General features: G+C 48.5%; 1 protein-coding gene across 5 annotated transcripts in view; it reads left to right on the forward strand.

The window, feature by feature from the left end:
- LOC147100558 (kazrin-like) overlaps positions 1-17,924 on the forward strand; it is a 701,207-nt gene that overhangs the window by 391,238 nt on the left and 292,045 nt on the right. For all 5 annotated transcript variants that reach the window (XM_085966932.1, XM_085966930.1, XM_085966931.1 and 2 more), the window contains exon 4: positions 13,187-13,231. In XM_085966932.1, the coding sequence (XP_085823058.1) occupies positions 13,187-13,231 (45 nt within the window). The remainder of the gene's footprint in view (positions 1-13,186; positions 13,232-17,924) is intronic.

Genomic DNA, 17,924 nt, shown 5'->3' on the forward strand with positions numbered 1-17,924 from the left:
AACGTGGCCTTGTGGGGAGCTGAGTGAGTCAAGACACGGCATGTGATATTTCTATGAATGTTACTGGGCGAGCTCCCTGTGGGAGGTCACGGGGTCAAGTATCTGAATGCTTGTACTCCATTCCAAAGTCTCTCCGTGTAGTCGGTCGTGAATTAATGACATCTGGCGCTGCATTTCCCTGAGCGTTCCTGCTGGCGGCAATACCTTCTTCAGGGGTTACACCGTACGATAGATGGAGGGAAGGGGCACTGCTGGCTCCAGGACCCGTCTAACCTGATGTTTCTTCCCCACCAGCCCTAGGGACTGCAGCACCAGAAAGGAAATGCAAACAGCACTGATCTCTGCCCTGTATGGATGCCCCTGATTAATCAGGGAAGAAGGGGACAGAGCAGAAAATGAAGCAATGAATCCTAACTTAAAGAATGGTATGCTGGCCTTCATTACAAGAGGATTTGAGTACAGGAGTAAAGAAGTCTTACTCCAATTATATAGGATAGCGAAATACTGCGGATGCTGGAAATCCAAAATAACAATAGAAAACGCTGGGAAAACTCAGCAGGCCAGGGCAGCATCCATGGAGAGAGAAACAGGCCTGAAAGGTCTGACGAAAGGTCACAGACCTGAAACATTGACTCCGTTTCTCTCTCCACGGATGCTGCCTTGGCCTGCTGAGTTTTTCCAGCGTTTTCTGTTGTTATTTCCAATTATACAGGGCCTTGGTGAGACCACACCTGGAGTACTGTGTACAATTTTGGTCTCCTTACCTAAGGAAGGATATATTTGCCATAGAGGGAGTGCAACGAAGGTTCACGGGATTGATTCCTGGGATGACAGGACTGTTGTATGAGAAGAGATTGAGTAAACTAGGCCTGTATTCTCTTGAATTCAGAAGAATGAGAGGGGATCTCATTGAAACATACAAAATGATTACAGGGCTTGATAGGATGGATGCTGGGAGAATGTTTCCCTTGGCTGGGGTGTCTAGAACCAGGGGTCACAGCCTCAGGATAAGGGGTAGGCCATTCAGGACTGAGATGAGAAGAATTTTTTTCACACAGAGGGTGGTGAATCTTTGGAATTCTCCACCCCAGAGGGCTGTGGAAGCTCAGTCATTGGGCATATTCAAAACAGAAGTTGATAGATTTCTGACTAGTGAGGGCATCAAGGGATATGGCGATAGGGCCAGTGAATGGAGTTGAGGCAGAAGATCAGCCATGATCTCATTGAATGGCGGAGCAGGCTCGAAGGGCCGAATGGCCTACTCCTGCTCCTATTTCTTATGTTCTTATGTTCTTAACAGTTTGCTGGTGCTGTGAAATCTGTCCGCATCATCAATTGCACAGATTCCATAGTGCTCGGGTCATCCAACAGATACTGTTCTGTAATATAAGCACATCAGTTAAAGGGACAGGGCCTCTACTGGCCATTGTACAAGTTTGGAACTTTTAACTCTGATTGGATGCTCGGTGGACCAATTCTGGACGCACATGGTTGAGGGAAGGGTCAAAGGACATTCCTCTCTGTCTTTGTCTTTATTTCTTTCTCTCTCTTCACTGTGAGTCAGTTAAGGAGACTGAGAGACTCCCGTCTTAGATATGAATACATACAGCCTGTAATGGGGAAGGTTAGGATAAGCTGGCTTAAGGGCAGCTGGCCTGAAAGTGATCTTTGTCAAGAGTACTAGCAGATGCATATATTTTTAAAATTATTTTATGATTTAAAGTAAGTAGTAATAAATGTATCGCATTGGGATAATGTGTTTTGTTCATTCACATTCATCATGTAAATTAAACCAGTTTATTGGTTTATAATCATACCTTTTCTCACAGTAGTAAAGACAGTAGAACACACATAGCGACATAACAAAGGTTCTTTGTAACATGCTCTGGGCGCTGCTATCGTTTAACTAGAGTTTAGGCAGTAAAGGTGCTTTCCAGGTCATAGGGGGCGAAAAGTCTGTTTATAGGAGTGACTGGTGATGTTGAAGCTTAGAGAATACTTACTACTGACCTGTGAAATTTGTAATAGCCACCTTTCATTCAAAGATCATTTTACTCTTTGCCAGGGAAAGCAAGGCAGCCTGTAATGAGCCTAAAGCACTGAGTCCTGTTTGTCTCTGTCTGTGTGTTTAGTTCTGATTCTGATCCATTACTCCCACATTTCAATCAGATTTAGTTAGAAGAAGTACTGAGAGGATTGATTACCTGATTTGGCTCTGTAATAAAAGATGTATTAAAAGATGTGGTGATGGCTGTCGTATCTCCCATTGTTATAATCATGCTCTGTCTGGCTGATGTGAGTCTCTCCCCATTATTACAGTGACATAGGCCGAGGAGAGCATGTGGTGGGGAGTGACTGCTTCTGCACATTTATCTCTTTTCCACCATTTCTTCTGAAAGACTCTGATTCATGGCGATGTCCCCCACACAACTGAACAATTTTCACGTATGAACCTAGACAATGAGTGTTGATGGGTTATTCGACTTTGGGGGCATCACAGCTGAGCCAGTTCTATCCTCATTCAACATCTGCACATGCACTCTTTCCAGACGCCAAGTGGCACCAGGAGCAGGAACACTGGCTACTCTTACCCTCTGCCTAGCCCAAGGGTGCTGAGGACAGTTGTACCTCCCCATCATTACCCTGGCTGAGGTCAGCGCAACATAGATTAGGGATCAAACTTCTTGTCCAAGGCTTTGATTGAACCAAATGGATGTGATTATCAATGTTCTTTTAGCTCCAATCTAGCCTCGATGGATGGGGTTAACGTTTCCTGTGTGCTTGATGTAAGAGTCCTTAAAGAGTTTGGTGAAATGACTGGCCAGTTCTTCATGGATACACAGCCACAGCATGAGAAGTGCCCAATAATTGGCACTAAATTGTGTGTCTCGGTCTGAGTGGCCAGGAAGTGACTGGACAAAGAGGAGAGTAAGGGATGATAGCAAAATACTGCGGATGCTGGAAATCCGAAATAACAACAGAAAATGCTGGAAAAACTCAGCAGGCCAGGCAACATCCGTGGAGAGAGAAATAGAGTCAACGGGGGTCGATTTTCATTAAGCTGTCGGGAAGGAGGCGGGACTACAACTTTCGGGTTTTAGTCCCGCCTACATTGACGTCCGGCCAATCCAAGCGATTTTCCCTTGATTGACCTTGTTGAGCCCGCCCAGCGGGCTCAGCAGGCCAATTAAGGGCCACCCGGCAACAGGTGACGTCACAGACTGAAATTTCATCTGTCAAGAGGTCTTGACAGATGAAATATCAGTGTTTCACAGCTGTTTGAAGCTGTCAAACACTGATAGTCTGACTTCTAACCTGAGTCCTTCTACACAGACTCAGTTAGAACTCACACCGGCACTCAAAGCTGAAGGCTGTCACTTTTGACAGCTCGCAGCCATTTTGCTTTCAGTGCCGGCTAAGTGATGGACTCCCGAAACCTAGAGGAAGAAAGGCTGTTAAGGTAAGTACAGGTAATTTAAACTTCTTTACACACTTTAGACACACCAAACACACTTACCTTTGCACTCATGCACCCATCACTCACCTGAACACTGACATCTCAACCCCTCCAAGTCCTTCAACCCGACGGCCCGCCTGCTCTAACCTAGCATAGCTTGGAGCCATCAGGAATCCCACACGACACCCCTCAAAATAGGGATTAGGCTAAAAACTGCCTGTAAACTGCCTGTTAACTACCTGTTAACAGGCAGTTAATTGGCACTAATCCCTTCCCGCCTCGGGTCGGCGGGTCCCAGTGCGGGGCGGGTACCCGCCTCCTGTGAAACTTACGTGGAGGCGGGTTTTGGGTGGGATGGTGTCGGGACTCCCGAATTCGGGTTCCCCCCCCCCCACACGCCTGAAAACCCCGCCTGACGGCTCCAGGAAAATCGACCCCAACGTTTCAGGTCGAAACCCTTCGTCAGGACTGAAAAAACACAGGAAATGAAACAGATTAAAAGGCCAGTTTGGGGGCTGGGATATGGGGATGAGCGAACAAAAGAGAAGTGAAGAGACATTAAGAGATATTCAAAACCAGACGAGGTGGTGATAGGACTAGTGGAGACAAAAGACGGCTCTAGATTAGGTGTGAAATGCGCTGGCAGAATGAGAGACAGCTGCCATGTGGGAGAGAAAAAAAGGGGGAAGGGCCAAAACAAAGGTGTGGATAAAAAATATATATAAAAATGTAATAGGGGCCGAGGTTATGATCTGAAATTGTTGAATTCGATATTGAGTCCGGAAGGCTGTAAAGTGCCTAATCGGAAGATGAGGTGCTGATCCTCGAGCTTACGCTGGGTTTCCGTGGAACAATGCAAGAGCCCGAGTACAGTGAGGTCTGAGTGGGAATGGGGCGGTGAATTAAAATGACAGGCGACCGGAAGCTCTGGGTCACCCTTAGGAGAACAAGGGAGATGGTTTATAACAAAAAGCAGGAAGTTGTTCAGATCAACCATAAAATGTTGGGCTTGTTGGGCCAATTGGCCTTTTCCTGTTCCTAAAACTTACTGTAGGAAACCGAAATGCCACTCTCATGCAGTAAGGGTTGTTCTTCTGAGATCAGGACAGAGGTAACAGGCCCTTGTGGAGGAGGCTTTACTCTGGTCTTGAAATTGCTTGGCCGCTCTGGTGGGCTCTGTCCTTAACTACAGCGGAAATCTGGCAGAAAGACCGTAAACCAGACCGAGTCCCGGAAACGCTAGCCTTAGGACATGTGTGGGAGTTTCTAGTCACCACCTTTGAGGGCAGGGCCTCCCTAAGCTGGGAATTCACGCTTCCAGCTTCCATCGTCTCAAAAGGACCTGCCCTAAGTTTTGACACTGGTACATGAGGCATGCCGGCCTTCTGAAGAGCATGTGGGCCCCACCAGGGGATCCAAGGCAGAGTTGGGCCCTGAAACCCCCCCACTCTGCCCATCCCAGAAGACCAGCTGGTAAAAAAAAAAGTTTTAAAAATTCTGTTGAAAGAGGGATCTGGCAATATCACCCCCACCCCATCCCCTCAGAGTAGGAAAGTGGCACCAGAAATGCATCCACATTGGAACAGGTGGCCACTGTCCCCATGGCGATTAGGTGCCTTTCCCCATGCCTTACATATTCCAGCCGAGGTCCTCGCTGGAGGGCACCGATGGGCACAATCCTGGCACAAGTGCTACAATCACAGCCTGTGCAAGCTCCTGCACGGTCCCTGGCCTGGGAGTGCTTGATGGGGCAGTGCAGAGGCAGCTTTACTCTATATCTGACCTGCACTGTCCCTGACCTGGGAGTGCTTGATGGGGCAGTGCAGAGGCAGCTTTTTACTCTATATCTAACCTGCACGGTCCCTGACCTGGGAGTGCTTGATGGGGCAGTGCAGAGGCAGCTTTACTCTATATCTGACCTGCACTGTCCCTGACCTGGGAGTGCTTGATGGGGCAGTGCAGAGGCAGTTTTACTCTATATCTGACCTGCACGGTCCCTGACCTGGGAGTGCTTGATGGGGCAGTGCAGAGGCAGCTTTACTCTATATCTAACCTGCACTGCCCCTGACCTGGGAGTGCTTGATGGGGCAGTGCAGAGGCAGTTTTATTCTATATCTGACCTGCACGGTCCCTGACCTGGGAGTGCTTGATGGGGCAGTGCAGAGGCAGCTTTACTCTATATCTGACCTGCACGGTCCCTGACCTGGGAGTGCTTGATGGGGCAGTGCAGAGGCAGCTTTACTCTATATCTAACCTGCACTGCCCCTGACCTGGGAGTGCTTGATGGGGCAGTGCAGAGGCAGTTTTATTCTATATCTGACCTGCACTGTCCCTGACCTGGGAGTGCTTGATGGGGCAGTGCAGAGGCAGCTTTACTCTATATCTGACCTGCATTGTCCCTGACCTGGGAGTGCTTGATGCCGAAAGAGGCGTGCTCCACCCTCCCAGTGTTGACATTCCTCCCTTCGAGCACAAAACTTGCTAAAAATGTGGAAGTTGAGGAAACTTCAGCAAAGATGTCCTTCTTAAACATTTTAATTGACCTGAAGGCTTGTAGCCGGGGTGAACAGAAGCCAAGGCGTGGGCCTGGTTCATTGGCACTCTGCTACAACACTGATAGGCTGCTTAATGGCTGGAAGGAGGAATAGCAGTGAGAATGATTTTTTTTCCTGACTATGTTTGACTAATTTCTGGCTATTACTGACAAAATGTACCATTCAAGGACACATGCATTATTGAGTGGATGGGAAAAATCAGCAGGGGACCAGTAATTGCTAAACTGGAGCGTTGCGCAGCACTCAGACTGACAGCTGGTAACTCAGTGCTTGACTGATCCCCAGCAGACTGTACAGGGCAGGGTGGCACCCATGTTGAAAGTAACCTGGGGGGATTTGTTAAGTAACTTGGAGAGAGAATTCCGTGCTTCTCAATCCTCGCTCCATGGTCCCTTGAGACAGAAAAAACACTCTTCAAAAATACTGTTGGGAAAGACTTTTTTTTAAGAAATATTGTGGTTTACATATAAAATTAACCCCTTCTGTGAAAGAAAGAACTTCGATTTCTATAGCTCGACGTTGGGACTTCCCAAAGCGCTTTCCAGCCAATGAAGTACTTTTTGAAGTGTAGTCACTGTTGTAATGTAGGAAACGCCACAGCCAATTTGCACACAGCAAGCTCCCACAAACAGCAGTGTGACAATGATCTGTTTTATTGATGTTGTTTGAGGGATAAATGTTGGTCAGGACACCCCAGCTCTGCTTTGGAATAGTGCCATGGGATCTTCCACCTGAGAGTTTCTCATCCGAAAGCCGGCACCTCCCTCAGCACTGCACTGGGAGCGTCAGCCTAGATCTATGTGCTCAAGTCTCTGGAGTGGGACTTGAACCCACAACCTTCTGACCTAGAGGCGGGAGTGTGACCCACTGAGCCTTCTGACACCTTCTGAGCTCCCATGGGCTTTGTCTAGATGGTTGAACCCACGTTTGTGGAGCAGAGGTTATACAGAGTATCTCCCAAGTATTGTCCTACTTTAAAATAGTTTCAAAGCTTTCGCTGTTTTTTTATTTTGCACTCGTCCCACACAGGTCTTGTGCAGCCAACGGCAAAATATAAGATAAACTACAACCAGACTAGTTACGGGTGGCTGCGATGACGATTCTTGGTTTTCAATGGGCCCTTCATGTTGCCGCTGGTCTATCTGTGCCCCAGTAAACATCCAGTTCCACTGACAGTGTGATTCCTGTATTGACACCATGGCGCAAGTTGAGGGGTACGGTAACATAGTGGCTATGTTACTGGAATAGTAATCTAGAGGCCTGGACTAATGATCCAGAGACGTGAGTTGAAATCCCACCATGGCAGCTGGGAAATTTAAATTCAGTTAATTAAATAAATTTAAAATTAAATAAAAGCTACTATCAGTAATGGTGACCAGAAACTACCGGATTGTCGGAAAAACCCAACTGGTTCACTAATACCCTTCAGGGAAGGAAATCTGCCGTCCTTACCCGGTCTGGCCTATATGTGACTCCAGACCCACAGCAATGTGGTTGACTCTTAACTGCTCTCTGAAATGGCCTAGCAAGTCACTCAGTTGTACCAAACCACTGTGACAAAGTCAGCGCTGTGGGAGTACCTTCACCACACGGACTGCAGCGGTTCAAGAAGGTGGTTCACCACCACCTTCTCGAGGGCAATGAGGGATAGAAACATAGAAGATAGGAGCAGGAGTAGGCCATTTGGCCCCTCGAGCCTGCTCTGCCATTCAATGAGATCATGGCTGATCATCCAAATTCAGTACCCTGTCCCTGCTTTCTCCCCATATCCCTTGATCCCTTTAGCCTTAAGAAATATATCTAACTCCTTCGTGAATATATTTAATGAATTGGCCTCAACTGCCTTCTGTGGTAGAGAATTCCACAGGTTCACCACTCTCTGGGTGAAGAAATTCCTCCTCATCTCTGTCCTAAATGGCTTACCCTTATCCTTAGACTGTGACCCCTGGTTCTGGACTCCCCCGCCATCGGGAACATCCTTCCTGCATCTAGTCTGTCTAGTCCTGTTAGAATTTTATAAGTTTCAATGAGATCCCCTCTCATTCTTCTAAACTCTAGCAAATATAAGCCTAATCGACCCAATCTCTCTTCATACGTCATTCCTGCCATCCAAGGTATCAGTCTGGTGAATCTTCGCTGCACTCCCTCCATGGCAAGAACATCCTTCCTCAGATAAGGCGACCAAAACTGCACACAATACTCAAGGTGTGGTCTCACCAAGGCCCTGTACAACTGCAACAAGACATCCTTGCTCCTGTACTCAAACCCTCTCACTATGAAGGCCAACATACCATTTGCCGCCTTAACCGCCTACTGCACCTGCATGCTTGCCTTCAGCGACTGGTGCACAGTGGGCAATAAATGCCGGCCTTGCCAGCGACGCCCACATCCCGTGAACGAATATTTTTTTTTTTTTTTAAAACCTTGTGTGTTTTGAGCCTCTTGGCATCAGTGCTTTGTGCATGTACAACAGCTCCGGCTGCGCTCCCATCGAGGGCCTGCTCCTGCACTACAGGCCGAGACTCCTGTTACGGCCCATTCTCACGGAAACAGGCCGCACAGTTTGTAAACTTTGGAGAGGGGCGACTAGTTAATGAAAGTTACCCCACCACCGCCCATGCTTTCTCCCTCTTTTACACGGTTCAAATTGATGCTGCCTGCTATCAGTCTGTTGGAGGCCACTGAAATACAGCCACTGGTTATCTTGGTTTTGTTGATTTATTAAAATCCAGATCATTGGGGAATATTTTTATGTGTAAATCAGAGAGTCTATAGCGCAGGGCTGTAGAAGATAGATTAGTTCATTATAATCTTTACTGAAGTGCTCTCAAATGGCTCGGTGGGTAGATGGGCCTCCCAGTGTGGTACTGGGCCAGACCGAAGAGAATTCACGCTGACTGAATTTTTTTTTCTTCTAATCATTTATTTCCCTCGCCTGGTTACACTGCCAGAGGTGGTCCAACGTCTTGGAACCTGCTTTTACTTTGTTGTCGAAGGCAGCACCAAGGTCAGGGCAAAACGGCAAAGTGAACAAGGCGGCACTGGCGCCGGTGGAAGTGGCGGAATCCCTGGCGCCAGGCGTTTGCATTATGCTTCGAGGTGGGCCCAAGTATTTGAACCACACCGGATTGTGTCTCGGCTGCGGTTTTGTTTTTTCAGTTAATTTTGTAATAACTGGGTATTATCCATCACAGACTCCATCCTAATGCACTCCTCCCTCTAAAGATGTGGTGAAGAATTTCCGCAGGGCCCTTTGCCACGGCGACCAGGCCTTTTCCGGAGACGCTAGGCCGAGGCCTGAGGGAGTAGGGCTGGCCGGTGGTAGCTCCGCACAAAATAGGCCAGTCCACGAGCGGTGATCTTTGTCAGGGCCTCCCTTCATACAAGATAGCTATGTTTCAAGGAACAAACCCGTCTCATTTTCAAATTGCTTTTGTCTTGGGACTGCTTAGAGAGTCACCAGACGGCAGCACCACAAGTTGGCAGAAAGCCGCAGCTTTTTAAAAAAAAACTGCCTAATTAATATATCGGTAGCTAAATGCCACAAAGCCGAGTGTTTGTACGGCAGTAAACTTTTGCAGTGCAGTCCTATTCATTGAAGTGAAATGTTTACTGACTTGGGAAATTTTTTAACCGTAAAATACATTTCATTGGAATGCGTCATTTATCAATTCTGCATATGGGTGACTTTACGAAGAAAATTTGTAGGTAATTTAGAATGAACTGGCTGTACCTCAGAACACATGGTGTGCGTGAGAGACAGGCAGTTTAAAAAGCGTGGGAGTGAGAGGCCAGGAATGCAGATACTGGTCTGTCAGGTCGCGTGTAATCCAGCTTGCTCCTAAATTTATCTGGGCTTGTTCCAGCGGAGAGCATCCACCCCCTCCCTCCCCCTCTCTCTCTCTCTCTCTCTCTCTCTCTCATCCTGAAGGCAATGACTCATAACAGGTCGGCAGGGCTGTTTGACCATGGAGGGCATCACAGCCTTGTTCTCGCCTGATGTGCGCGCATGTGCATTTTTTCCGCAGGGGTGACAGGTCACGCCAATCTGGAGTGAGAACCCTCTTTTTTTCCTCTCTAACCCAGGGGTGCTGAAGAAAGTTCCAGCACTCCTGCTTCGGCTAAAATCGGCTAATTCCACACAGACTGGGGCGGCTGAGCCTGGCTCTTCGTGGCTCAGTACCCCAACACGCGGCTCATTCTCCCACAGAATGAGGGCGCAGTGTCTCTCTCTCTTATTTCTGACTCTTTACCCTGATTAAATGTGGTAAATGAGGCTTGGGCTTTGCCTGTTGTCTTTCCCTAATCCAGTAAAGGTTTTAAAATAAATTGGAGATCATCCCGAAAAGAACAAAAGAGAATTTTTATTTTATTACCCACAGGGTTGTTAGGATTTGGAATGCTTTATCAGGAACAGTGGTGAAAGCAGAATCCCTAATGTGTCGAGGACAGGGCAGTGGCTGTAAGTGGGTAGTGACATGAATCAGTCATTCATGAAAGAAAGACTTATGAAATAATACTGAGCGGCCTGTGGGTGGTGCTGTCCAGGGAGAGTATAAATACTCAGGCACGGGCCCAGCTTGCGCAGGACATTCTTAACAGGAACTAGTGAAGGACACAACTAGACCTCCATGTTGTAAAACAGTTGACTAAAGCTTTGTTTAACGCTTAGATCAAGTGCCTAGTAGTTTTCTTACATCAGGTAGCTCTTTCAGAGAGCCAGCATAGGCCCGATGGGGCAAATAGCCTCATTCAGCTGTAAAATTCCATGATTCTATATTGAACACTCTTAAATTCATCTCCTTTTTATTGAGCCCAAAAAAGATCACGTGATCTTTGTATGAATATCTGCCCAGCAAATGTGAGGGATGTGAGGTGTAGCAGGGAGTTGCAGCAAGGGACGTGGAGGGTTTGAGAGAGGGTTATGATGAGGTTCTTGTTCTGCCATCGGTGACTACTTAAAGATGTCGGGACAGCTTTCACCTGTCAGATCCAAGGCAACCAGCCTCCCCTTTAATCCACCATTTGCCAATCTCTGCAATTGAGCTGAATGCCAGCCTTGCTCTCTGGTTCTGGCCAGAGAGTGGTGGCAGGATGGCTGCACCATACCACGGGGCTGTCACTAGGCACTTTTACATCCTAGGCTGCAGACGCCAGATCTTCCTGCGACAGCTGCACTCCATCATGTGGACAAGTCCCTCTCCCAGACACTGACAGTATTGTAGGCCCACAAAGCAGTCGGGAAAAGGGAGCTGGTTTTAGTAATGTAATGTAAACTGGGCAAGGGGCAGGGAATGGGGCCAGCTCTGTGATCTCTGTGGGGCTCCATATAAACTAGAGCCCAGTGCACCTTCAGAGCCCAGCCCCTGTGACGTAAGAAAACTACTAAGCACTTGGTCTAAGCGTTAAACAAAGCTTTAATCAACTGTTTTACAACATGGAGATCTAGTTGTGTCCTTCACTAGTTCCTGTAAAAGAATGTCCTGCACAAGCTGGGCCCGTGCCCGAGTATTTATACTCTCCCTGGACAGCGCCACTAGCAGGTCGCCCAGTATTATTTCATAAGTCATTTCTACATGAATGACAAGATTCAAGTCACCGAGCGGCATGCGACGGAAGCAGGATGTTGTGTCAAGACGACTTGACTGTGAAAGCGCCCCAGAGGCCAGGAAATAGAAAGGCTAGCAGAATGGGCAGACAAGTGGCAGATGGAATTTAATACAGAGAAATGTGAGGTGATGCATTTTGGCAGAAGGAACAGGGAGCGGCAATATACACTTAATGGCACAGTTTTAAAGAGTGTGCAGGGACAGAGGGACCTGGGAGTTAATGTGCATAGGTCCCTGAAGGTGGCAGGACATATTGAGGGAGTGGTTAACAAAGCATATGGGATCTTGGGCTTCATAAATAGAAGTTATGCTGAACCTTTAAAAAGCGCTGGTTAGACCACAACTGGAGTATTGCATCCAGTTCTGGTCACCACACTTTAGGAAGGATGTGAAGGCCTTTGAGAGGGTGCAGAGGAGATTTACCAGAATGGTTCTGGGGATGGGGGATCTTAGCTACAAGGGCAGGTTGGAGAAGCTGGATTTGTTTTCATTAGAGCAAAGGAGGTTGAGGGGTGATTTGATAGAGGTGTACAAGATTATGACGGATTTGGATAGGCTAGACGGGAAAAGGCTGTTCCCACTAGTTGATGGTACAAGGACTAGCGGACACAGATTTAAAGTTTGGGCAAAAGATACAGGGGGGATGTGAGGAAAACCTTTTTTACACAGCGAGTGGTGATGACCTGGAACTCGCTGCCGACGGAAGTGGGGGAAGCGGAGACACTCAATGTTTTCAAGGGGAGACTGGATAGGCACTTGAGGGAAATAAACTTGCAGGGCTACGGGGATAGAGCGGGGGAATGGGACTGACTGGATTGCTCTACAGAGAGCCGACATGGACTCGATGGGCCGAATGGCCTCCTTCTGCGCCGTTATGACTGAGATGGGAGCTTGGCTGAAGATTTCTATATTGAGCTTGTGGATTATGTTGGCAGGAAACGGGGCTACCACTGAGCAAAACCGTTTCCCCATTCTGTACTGAGGGGGCCTGTCAGAAGTACCTCTTACCTGTAAAGTGTTACCCCCCCCCCCCCGCCTGCCCACTCCAAGCCCAAAGGGGTTAAGGCCAAATAAAGCACTGTAACCAACACATGGGACAAGACCAGCTAACTAAGCACAGACTAGAGATTGAACCTGGGACTGACCTGGTCTGCCGCCGGCATGGACTGGTTGGGCCGAATGGCCTGTTTCTGTGCCGTAGATTCTGTGTATGGACGTACCAGGTGGTTGCATTTGCCATCTGAGCCACGAGCAGCACTTCGCAGCAGTGTCGTCTCCTGTGGAATACCTGCAATAAAATGTCGGTGCCTCTGCCAGGCAAGGATGTCATGGGGCTGGGATCCTCCTGACTGCTTGATGATCGGGGGGGGCAAGTGTGTGTGTGGGGGGGTGTGTGTGTGGGTGTGTGTGGGTGTGTGTGAGTTTATACACTGCAATCCATCCGCAACTGTGAGAATGAAACTGGACCCTGTCTGTCTCCTCGCCCAGTCTCTTGCTCATTCCCAGGTACGGTGTTTGTTTTGTGTAACGCACTATTTATTAATTGTTTTGTTTTTCTGTTTCAGATGATTGTGACGTTCGACCTGAAGAGCTGCAGCATCACGTGACAGGTACATTCAGTTATTTGGCAGCCAGAGCTTCCTGGTGCAAAGCAGGTTGCACGGTTTGGATGCGGTTAGTGTCTGACTCCCCGTCATGAGGTGCTGTGGGGAAACCCGTTCGGGATGTTTTGTCTTGTTCCCTCCAGCTTTACTGCACACCTGCCGACTCTTTTACCCCTCCCCGGCCCCCTTTTTATATTACAGGGTGTTCATGAAGGGCAAGTTGTGTAATATGCCAGGGCTCCTGGCGCTGGGAAAGGGAACCATTTCAGAGGGGCAGCCTCTGGAAATTGGGGGAAATTCAGAGATTTGCAAATGGCCGAGAGGTCTCTGTAATTTGACCCTAACAGGTTGCGGGAGGTTTCATAGAACGGGACTGGTACACAACTGCCTCTACGGCCTTTTGAGGGGCAGCACAAAAAAAAAGACTTGCATTTCACAACCTCAGTACATCCCAAAGCACTTTACAGCCAATGAAGTGTAGTCACTGTTGTAATGTAGGAAACGTGGCAGCCAATTTTCGCACAGCCACCTCTTTAGGTTATCAGTGGTTCCAGCCAGTGCCAGCTCTTTGGAGTCTCAGTGGTTCTAGCCAGTGCCAGCTCAGAAGGTCCCTGAAGGATGTGCTGCACTTTCTGCTGCTTCCCAGGGCCAGGTGAAGGTGGCGGTCAGCCCCATAAAGTGGTCGTAAAGGCCCCGAATTTCCCCAATGGAGGGAGACGGCCTTCTAGTAGCATCCTCTCCCTCCAGTTTGAGTTCAACACTGAGCAGATGAAGGCCTCAGCCAAGGATGATGGCGTCTTTGAGATGCGTCTGCCCCTTTCCGGTTCCCCGCTGCCTCTTTTGGTGCTGCAGTGGTTCCCTCTTAGTCGTGGGAATCCCACCAGGACATCGGTGCATCTGCGTCGACCTCCGACCCAGGACATGAGCTGGGTTTGGGGCAGATTTAAAGGGACAGGTGCAAGTCTCGTCCTGCTGTAACTCTGCCCCGAAGAGGAGAATCCCAGCCAAGACCTGCACTTGTGATTGGCGTGTCTGCTCTCAGCTCCTCTCCTCCACTTATACTCACTGTACAACGGGAAGTCATAATGAAATATTCAGCCCTTTTTTTCCAGTCCAACTTGGTAATTTGTGAAGCCGCTTGGGGCAAAATTGGCACTGGCAGCAAATCTTAAACAATCTAATGTCTCTATGACAACGGTGAACATTAAATTAAAGAGACAGCGAAGCAGTGTGTGCATACCTGCTGTGCACACTGCTGCAATCCCATTGATCTCGCATATCAAAAGCTTTCTTGGCTTTTTACAAGAAGACTGAGTGATGGGTTTTCATCGAGTGAAGATCATGATCCAGCTCCTGTGAGACTGATGGATTTCGGCTCCATTCCATGGGAATATCCAGATGCTCCGATTTTTCTTCTTTTCCAGTCCATTTTTACGAATTGACGGTGCAGCTAATTCCACCTCGCCAATGAGAAATATGAAAATCCCCCCCCCCCCCCGATGAGTCAAACAGACCAGGAAGATGCCGGGTTCCATCCCCAGTAGGGGTGGTACAGTTGACCTCTAGATCCCTGGGATAGGGAGGTGGGTGGGGGGGTAAATCAGCCAAGGTATATATGCTAGCCTTAATGGTGAGTGTCAAAACGGCAGGCGCAAGTCTCGTCCTGCCGTAACTCTGCCCCGCCAATGGTGGGTCTCAAGAAAGGGAGAGAGGAAGCATCCTATCCAGGGCCATTTGACATCCTATTCTGATGTCTGTACATGTGGACTTTCCAAGTGGGATCAGAAGCAGGAACTATGGTTTAGTCCCCCTCCCTAAAGAAAGAAGACTTGCTTTTATTTAATGCCTTTCACGATCTCAGGACGTCCCAAAGCATTTTACAGCCAATTAAGTACTTTTTGAAGTGTAGTCACTGTTGTAAAGCAGGAAATGCGGCAGCCAATTTGCGCATAGCAAGCTCCCACAAACAGCAATGTGATAATGACCAGATAATCTGCTTTAGTGATGTTGATTGTGAGATATATATTGGCCAGGACACCGGGGTGAACTCCCCTGCTCTTCTTCGAAATAGTGCCATGGGATCTTTTACATACACCTGAGAGGGCAGGCGGGGCCTCGGTTTAACATCTCATCCGGAAGACAGCACCTCCGGCAGTGCAGCACTCCCTCAGCACTGCCCTGGAGTGTCAGCAGAGATTATGTGCTCAAGTCTCTGGAGTGGAACTTCAACCCACAGCATTCTGACTCGGCAGGTGAGAGTGCTGCCCACTGAGCCACGGCCGATGCCTTTCTACTCCAGCCCCAGCTGATGCCCACCGCAGCCCCCAGCTGATGCCCACCGCAGCCCCCAGCTGATGCCCACCGCAGCCCCTGCTGATGCCCACCGCAGCCCCCAGCTGATGCCCACCGCAGCCCCTGCTGATGCCCACCGCAGCCCCAGCTGCAATCCACTAACCTGGCATAGACCGGGGATCGACCCCGGGTTCTTCCCAGCCTGTGTGCCTCAGTTATCACTGGATAAACTGATTGAACCACCTGGAGTGCTTTCCACGGTTTGTTCGGGGTGATTCTACTATCTACTGCTGCCAGGATTCCCAGAGGTGCTGCTCCTCACTGGAAGCCCAGGATCACGGAATCACCCCATTCTTCACCCTTTTCTCTGTTCCAAGAAGGAAGTATTTTCATTTCCTCCCAATTTCCCTGTCCTGCTGACTCCTTGCTATGGTTTGGGCTCTGGGAGTCCCACTGTATCTAACCCAGGACAGTGAGTATCAACAGTCTCACTGTATCTAACCCAGGACAGTGAGTATCAAGTCTCACTGTATCTAACCCAGGACAGTGAGTATCAACAGTCTCACTGTATCTAACCCAGGACAGTGAGTATCAACAGTCCCACTGTATCTAACCCAGGACAGTGAGTATCAACAGTCCCACTGTATCTAACCCAGGACAGTGAGTATCAACAGTCCCACTGTATCTAACCCAGGACAGTGAGTATCAACAGTCCTACTGTATCTAACCCAGGACAGTGAGTATCAACAGTCCCACTGTATCTAACCCAGGACAGTGAGTATCAACAGTCTCACTGTATCTAACCCAGGACAGTGAGTATCAACAGTCCTACTGTATCTAACCCAGGACAGTGAGTATCAACAGTCCCACTGTATCTAACCCAGGACAGTGAGTATCAACAGTCCCACTGTATCTAACCCAGGACAGTGAGTATCAACAGTCCTACTGTATCTAACCCAGGACAGTGAGTATCAACAGTCCCACTGTATCTAACCCAGGACAGTGAGTATCAACAGTCTCACTGTATCTAACCCAGGACAGTGAGTATCAACAGTCCTACTGTATCTAACCCAGGACAGCGAGTATCAACAGTCTCACTGTATCTAACCCAGGACAGTGAGTATCAACAGTCCTACTGTATCTAACCCAGGACAGCGAGTATCAACAGTCTCACTGTATCTAACCCAGGACAGTGAGTATCAACAGTCCCACTGTATCTAACCCAGGACAGTGAGTATCAAGTCTCACTGTATCTAACCCAGGACAGTGAGTATCAACAGTCCCACTGTATCTAACCCAGGACAGTGAGTATCAACAGTCCCACTGTATCTAACCCAGGACAGTGAGTATCAACAGTCCCACTGTATCTAACCCAGGACAGTGAGTATCAACAGTCCCACTGTATCTAACCCAGGACAGTGAGTATCAACAGTCCTACTGTATCTAACCCAGGACAGCGAGTATCAACAGTCTCACTGTATCTAACCCAGGACAGTGAGTATCAACAGTCCCACTGTATCTAACCCAGGACAGTGAGTATCAACAGTCCCACTGTATCTAACCCAGGACAGTGAATATCAACAGTCTCACTGTATCTAACCCAGGACAGTGAGTATCAACAGTCCCACTGTATCTAACCCAGGACAGTGAGTATCAAGTCTCACTGTATCTAACCCAGGACAGTGAGTATCAAGTCCCACTGTATCTAACCCAGGACAGTGAGTATCAAGTCCCACTGTATCTAACCCAGGACAGTGAGTATCAACAGTCTCACTGTACCTAACCCAGGACAGTGAGTATCAACAGTCCTACTGTATCTAACCCAGGACAGCGAGTATCAACAGTCCCACTGTATCTAACCCAGGACAGTGAGTATCAAGTCTCACTGTATCTAACCCAGGACAGTGAGTATCAAGTCCCACTGTATCTAACCCAGGACAGTGAGTATCAACAGTCTCACTGTACCTAACCCAGGACAGTGAGTATCAACAGTCCTACTGTATCTAACCCAGGACAGCGAGTATCAACAGTCTCACTGTATCTAACCCAGGACAGTGAGTATCAAGTCCCACTGTATCTAACCCAGGACAGTGAGTATCAACAGTCCCACTGTATCTAACCCAGGACAGTGAGTATCAACAGTCCCACTGTATCTAACCCAGGACAGTGAGTATCAACAGTCCCACTGTATCTAACCCAGGACAGTGAGTATCAACAGTCCCACTGTATCTAACCCAGGACAGCGAGTATCAACAGGTTGTTCAACTGTGGGTGGCATCACATCCAAGCCCAATCCTGTCCCCACACTTTCCTGTCAGGGGCGCTGGATCAGGAATGGAAATTGCACCCCATCGTGCCACTGACTCCTCCCTTTCCCCCCAAGCTAAGCTAACTCGGCACATCTGCC

Source organism: Somniosus microcephalus, chromosome 25 (genome assembly GCF_052327205.1).
Source record: "Somniosus microcephalus isolate GS21.2 chromosome 25, FLI_Smic_1.0, whole genome shotgun sequence".
In the NCBI taxonomy this organism is placed as follows: Eukaryota; Metazoa; Chordata; class Chondrichthyes; order Squaliformes; family Somniosidae; genus Somniosus; species Somniosus microcephalus.